Here is a 7,349-nt window from a genome sequence, read left to right as displayed (position 1 = left end):
TTTCAACCGTTGGCGGCACTCGATCTCAGCACTGAGCTGGCTTCCTTGTACGGTACCCAACCTAACTCCGGGGCAGTAGTAGGTATAATGTCCCTTTCAACGCCCGAAATACGAGGCCCAAAGTCCGAGGGTCCCGGGGCGTTGAAAGGTGCATCATTGACGCCCGCGACAAAAGCCCTCCCGTTATATTGTGCTTGAAGAATTTTTTCCGCGCTTCGTGTAAGCGCTCAAAAATTCGGCGCTATCCGTCTGCGCTGTCCACGGGAGTGCATTCGTCGCGTAGCAGAGTACAAGCAGCCCGATGCCGCAACGAGCACAGATTAATGTGCACTCTTATTCGCGCTGCTCCTGAGGTTTTACGGGCTGCTGTCAAAAGCCGAGCGGAGCGAAGAATGTGGATCAATTAGGGTCTCCACCATCGGGGAAATCTGTTCGGGGCAAGTAGCCTACTGAAGCATTCTGTTGCTATAACTGGGATGTTATCAGTGTCTAGGCAATCCTTGTCATTGACTATGCATAGAGACTGCTCATCCTAGCTAAAATTATGACGCGAATTGCCTCGACTCGTCGCCACATTTTAGGGGTCCCGTCTCCTCAATGTCCGTTTAGCTCCAAAGCAACGAGGTCTGTACATGTCCTCTAGCTTCGTCTCGCATGGTGGCCGGGTTCGTATAGCGCGGGAAGAGCAGGACAGGACAACTCTCCGATCCACCATCGGGAAAGTCTGTTCGGGGCAAATAGCCTACTGAAGCATTCTGTTGCTATAACTAGGATGTTATTCCTTGTCATTGACTCTGCATAGAGACTGCTCATCCTAGCTAAAATTATGACGCGAATTGCCTCGACTCGTCGCCACATGTTAGGGGTGCCGTCTCCTCAATGTCCGTTAAGCTCCCAAGCAACGAGGTCTGTACATGTCCTCTTCGTCTCGCATGGTGGCCGGGTTCGTATAGCGCGGGAAGAGCAGGACAGGACAACTCTCTTGCGCCACCCTTTTCCTGATGGAAGGGTGGATATTTTGACATGCACATGAAGAAAGAATAACTCATATACGACGTATTTGTGATATGAAAAAACACTTTTATTTCTGTTGTCTTTTCACATCGTTTTGTTAGATTTTTCTTCATGCATAACATTTTTATATGCTTAAAGACCCAGGCGCGTCCGACCTCGTGACAAAAATGCAGTTTTAGACATGCTTATGCATTTTTATTCTGTTTCCCTGATTGGGTTTTTGATGACGACAACACATGTACATTGTATGTGTGCCCGGGCTGAGAGTTTGCTTAACTCACTATATAGAGGAATACATCTTATTCTTAATGCTCTTGGTCTACGTACATGTTCACCGCTCGAGTATACGCGTTTTATTTTTATAAACGCCCTATAGAATGTTTAATATATTCCGATTCTAAAATCAACACTCAATGGAAGATGCCTGCCGTACATGGCGCATTTTGCTATTTTTTTCGGGAGAAGCTCACCCGTCATGAAAATAGTTGTCTCAAGTTGGCTATGCTTATAATATAAAGTTGGTCGGCATTTTCCATTGATCTTTGTTATACAAGAGTATACCTTTCTTATGAAGGTCTATAAGAGTATACAATGGCCTGTATATATTTGCATTCAATATTTTTGTGTTAAATAAGCACCATCATAATGAAACTGATGATGAAGCTACTGTTATTCTGAGTCTAGAATGCAGCAATGAAGGATGTCTGAAGCGGCGTTGCTTTTTCCTAATACGCTCCGATGTTTTGCGGGAACAATCTCCCGATCTTTAGCGTGACAATTTTAGCGTCTGATCGACTGCATCCTTCACAACAGCAAAGGTAAGAAACATTTCATTTTCTTCATCGGTCTTACTCTTTTGACATTTACATAAGTTGCATAGTAAGCAATGAAACCTATATCGGGGTTTCAGATGAGCTCTAAATAAACCGTTAAAAACCACACGCGTGCATACGGTGGCTGGGAAAGGACATCGAAAAAAAAAATTCTCGGCGGGACGACTTATTATCTCGGGGGGACGACTTAGTAAGTCGGGGGGACGACTTATTATGTCGGGGGGACGACTTATTAAGTCGGGGGGACAACTTATTATGTCGGGGGGACGACTTATTATCTCGGGGGGGACGACTTAGTAAGTCGGGGGGACGACTTAGTAAGTCGGGGGGACGACTTAGTAAGTCGGGGGGACGACTTAGTAATTCGGGGGGACGACTTATTATCTCGGGGGGACGACTTATTAAGTCGGGGGGACGACTTATGAAAGCGAGGGCGAGGCCTGGCTGTGACTGTCTCATCTCTCTCGCCATATCAATAACTAGGCAGTGCGGCGAAGACTGATGCGGCCTGGCTGTGACTGTCTCATCACTCTCATCATGTTGTCAACACGGTGGAGCAGCCAGGACTGATTCGGCCTGGCTGTGACTTCCTCATCACTCTCATCATGTTGTCAACACGGTGGAGCAGCTAGGACTGATTTGGCCTGGCTGTGACTTCCTCATCTCTCTCACCAGATCTACAGTGTTCACGACGCTAGACCTAACCAGCGCATACCATCAACTCGAGCTCGATCCAAAATCACGATACATTACGACCTTCAGCACTCACATGGGACTTTATCGATACAAGAGACTCCTGTTTGGTGTAAATGCCGCTTCGGAAGTGTTCCAGAGCTCCATTGCAGAGATTTTTCGCGACATCAACGGTTCAATATCTCTGATGACATCACTGTTCACGGAAAAACCAAGAGCACGATATTAACTTGAAAGCAGTCCTACAGCGACTCCAGGACTACGAAGCGCGCCTAAACCTCGAAAAATGCAAGTTCGCCCAACACCATGTGTCCTTCTATGGTCATGTTTTTGGCAAAGACGGTCTAGCTGCAGATCCGAAGAAAATCGACGCACTCGTAAATGCTCCACCGCCCAACAACGCATCTGTAGTCAAATCTCTTCTTGGCATGGCTCAATACGTTTCCAGATTCGTTCCCTACTACGCTTCGATAACCACACCACTTCGTGAGCTGACGCGCAAGGACACACCATGGATCTGGGACAGCCGCCACCAACAATCATTCAAGGACATCCAACAAGCCCTAGCTGGTGCTCAGGTCATGGAGTATTTCGACGCCAAGAAACACTCAGAAATCATCGTCGATGCCAGCCCAACCGGTCTCGGAGCCATCCTCACCCAAAATAACAAGGTCGTTAGCTATGCCAGCCGTGCACTCTCAGATGTCGAATCACGATACTCGCAAACCGATCGCGAAATGCTAGCCGCAGTATGGGGAGCCGAGCACTTTTATTTGTAAATCTACGGCTCACATTTTACGATTATAAACGACCACAAACCGCTCCTTGGAATCGTAAACAGCACGAAGCCAGCCTCTGCCAGGATGGAAAGGTGGCGCCTCCGTCTCACTCCCTATAGCTTCGATCTTGCATACAAACCGGGACGAGATGAAAACAATCCTGCAGATTTCCTCAGCCGCCACCCAAGCACTCCAGCTGAAGAAGAAAATGTCGCAGAACAATACGTCAACTTCGTTCGCCAACACGCCGTACCAAATGCCATGTTAATGGATGAGATCAGAGAAGCGTCTCGTAGTGACCAAGTCATTCAAAAACTGCACACAGCACTACAGACAAACAGCTGGAAGGACAAGGACTTGATCCCATACAAACCAATTCGAGCAGAACTGCTATCTCATGACGACATGATCCTGCGACAAACCCGCTTGCTGATTCCTGAAAAACTCCAGCAGAAAGCAATCGACCTCGCCCACATTGGTCACCAAGGAATTGTCAAGACAAAACGGTTACTACGCTCGAAGATATGGTTTGCAGGTATCGACAAGATGACTGAGCAAACCATCAAGCAATGCATACCATGTCAGGCAACGACTCGAAATTCTACCCCTCCAGAACCACTCACTATGTCTCGCCTTCCTGCAGCTCCGTGGAGTGAAGTGTCTATGGACTTCGCCGGTCCACTGCCATCCAACGATATGTTGTTAACTGTAGTAGACGACTACAGTCGGTTTCCAGAGGTAGAAATCATCAACTCAACAGCAGCCAAAACCGTAATTCCAAAATTGGACAATATATTCGCTCGACAAGGAATTCCAGAAACCGCACGATCAGATAACGGTCCCCCGTTCAACAGCAAGGACTTTGATCAATTCGACAAACAACTCGGGTTTAAACATCGAAAAGTAACCCCACTGTGGCCACAAGCCAACGGTGAGGCGGAACGCTTCATGGATCCGATGATAAAAACGATACGAACAGCCGGGATCGAAAAGAAGAACTGGAAGCATGAACTCTGCCGTTTTCCGCGCCAATACAGGGCAACTCCTCACACGACCACAGGTGTCGCCCCAGCCGAAGCTTTGAACAATCGCCGCTTCCGCACTCAACTCCCGAAGATACCCGAACGTGATGCAAAACCATTCAAAGGGACGCGCTCCCGAGTTCAACAGAACGTCAAGCTGAAGAAGCAAACTATGAAAAGCTATGCTGATACGAAACGACGCGCCAAAGTCTCTGACATCCGTCAAGGAGACACCGTCTTGGTACGTCAGAACCGTCAAAATAAACTCTCGCCCTATTTTGACCCCAAGCCTTTAACCGTGGATAGCAAGAAAGGCAGGCCGAGGATCATACACGATTACACGTAACTTCACCCATTTCAAACGGATCGACCCAACTCAACGCGACGAAACGACTGCCAATGACGAAGACGACACCATCGATTCCGCCGATGCAGCTCAGCAACTTCCGCCTAAAGATGGGAATAACGCCGCACTGCTCAAACCATGCCTACGTCCGCCGAGCACGCGCCCAGCACGCTCGCATAAGTTACCAGTCCGTTTCAACGATTACGATGTGAAATAACATGAAAGTGGCCTATGTCATGGACACTCCAATGGTAAAGATTGGATTCTTGAGGTGATGTACTGGTAACCTCTCCCTCACTTAAGTGTTCATAATGACTTTAGAATTAGATGTTTAGACTAGTGTTTTGCAGTTTAATTGATGTTCATTTACCAATTGGACATATCGCAGTGACAATCGCTCTCATATCCTAGATAGACATTTTGAACTTTCATTATCTCACAGATTCTGCTTGATGATAAGTTTTCATCCAGAAAGGGAGGAATGTAGTGTCCAAGCATACATGCTCATGTTCAGTTCCCACTAACCCTTAGGTTCTCCCCTAGTGGATGTCTATGACACTAACAGCAACCGGCGGTATTCTGTATGTAGCCAATGTGATGGTCTCAGTAATAAATGTTATGTTCTATTATCCAACGTGAATCTTCATGATCAGAGGACCATCAATCCTACAAATGCCATGTTGGCATTGCATCCAGCTATAGGCCCTATGTCGATTATTTGAGTTATATAGATGTTTTAAAATACACTGAAAGCCTATATAGAATTTGTTCATATAGGATCTTATAGTGTAAAGGTTGTCCTTAACAAACCATATACAGATGCTATACCAGTATAGATTCTATATAGCCATTTGGCCATTTTCTTTAAAGGGTTTTCTGTGGTTTTAATTTGCGACGACACCATCAATATTTCGAGAAAGAAGGTCGTCCAATCTAGAATTCTATTGGTTGAGTTCGTAGACCGTGTAAATGCAATTCATAGCTGGGGATTATTGCACGTCCTGACCAACATGGACAGAGCTTTAGCAAGTTTAGTGTTTTCCTCATTCCATTTCATGACAATGCACATTAATGGAACTGATAATAATCTAACTTTCGCAACCTTACCAGTTCAGTCAATTCTTCGATGTAGTATGGCATGCTCGAATATTCAGATGTGCGATACCTTTTTCACCACCCCCCAGAACGGCCATGACGGCCACGTTCAAACGGGAACCTGTCATCTTCACAAGGATGCTGCTACCAATGACTGGACTTGCAGAGACGGGAAAACAGGACATTGGCTCTGGAAAAAGCAGGTAGCCAATATTTCGGTTTTTATATTCGCAACCCATTTTGCAATAAAGACATCGTTTGCTGTTGTTGCGTACGCAACCGGTTAGACACTAGGACGGCGGTGCTTGCCCTGACAAGCCCGCATTGACATGTTTGATATCGAAATTTCGTTAGTCCTAGACTGGTTGACTACCAGGGATAATGAGGCCAGTTTCCTCCAAACATCATATTTAGTATATTTAGTGTGTTAGGTTTAATTACAGCTTGTATGAATGACTCGTTCTCCGGAACGATCTCCATCATCCGCGCATTGCGCCCATCGTTGTTAGAATTTTCTTCGGCGTCATTCTCTGATGATCGGAGCGCCCGAGACTGGAATCTACAAATTTATGCAGCTGTTGAAACAGAAACCGAATTCTCGTGAGAATGCACGGCGTACAGTCAACCGAGGAATAAGGAGTAAACCTACACTTCAACTTTGAATTACCGCCGTCTGATGATAACTTCGATTCAACTGAACTGATGGTAAACATTTCTCGTTAATATAATTATGGTAAATTACGTGAAACTGCACAAAACTACTTTGAAATCAAGACCGGCCTGTGCCTTAGGCGTGCCTGTATATAATAACTTTACTGTAAAATATAAATCAAGATAGAATAGCACTTATTTATGAAAACGTTAGTCGATTAACTGAATATTAGATAACAGAACGTGATTCAACCGGAATCTGCAATAAACATTTGAAATGTTCCAAAAGTATCAAATTTTTCAAACCACTATATTTATCCACTTAAAAAAAAACCCCAACATGCATGACAAAATGATCTGCATTATTCTTCTCGGACCACTTCTACATCAGCCGTGGTGGGGAGAAGGCGAAACGTCGCAATTTCTACAAAGAGGCGGTATCCGCCTATACGTTAATGATGGGTTTATATAATCAAGATGCGCGCATTACTTTTGAAGACGGTCTAATCAACAGAGAGAGACAGCCTTCCATTGCCTACAATGTAAGGTACTAAAATCTAATTTGAACATATTCATCCTTTAAAACCCGAACACTTCATTTAAAGATGTTATATCATAACTTTTTACGCCGAACTAGCAGGGGGGCACCTATCAGTCGTACCGTGATGTAAGGATCTACGGCCAGTTCCCAGCATGGGCGGCATCGTTATTTTACCACACAGGGCTAAGTGTCATAGTCACAGTGGCTCTTTTTCATTACTCCTTGACACCTCATCGTAATGTCTACGTCTACAGCCAAGATGATATAAGAGGAGATTTTAAACTGATGTATCATTTTCATTTTCACGAGCTCACATACATTGCTGGCGAATATGGCAATGATGTCATAGGTGTTAGCACTCATCGTGGACGGAAA

The 7,349-nt window shown here is 45.3% G+C and overlaps 1 protein-coding gene across 1 annotated transcript; it reads left to right on the top strand.

The window, feature by feature from the left end:
• The first annotated feature begins 3,403 nt into the window (after window positions 1–3,403).
• On the top strand, window positions 3,404–4,687 carry LOC135489971 (uncharacterized protein K02A2.6-like). The gene has a single exon (XM_064775610.1). The coding sequence runs from the start codon at window positions 3,404–3,406 to the stop codon at window positions 4,685–4,687; it is 1,284 nt and encodes a 427-aa protein (XP_064631680.1).
• Window positions 4,688–7,349: the final 2,662 nt, after the last annotated feature.

The sequence above is a fragment of the Lineus longissimus genome, chromosome 6 (assembly GCF_910592395.1).
Source record: "Lineus longissimus chromosome 6, tnLinLong1.2, whole genome shotgun sequence".
In the NCBI taxonomy this organism is placed as follows: domain Eukaryota; kingdom Metazoa; phylum Nemertea; class Pilidiophora; order Heteronemertea; family Lineidae; genus Lineus; species Lineus longissimus.
Note: the sequence above shows the minus strand (reverse complement) of the source record. Positions and strands in the feature narration are given on the sequence as shown.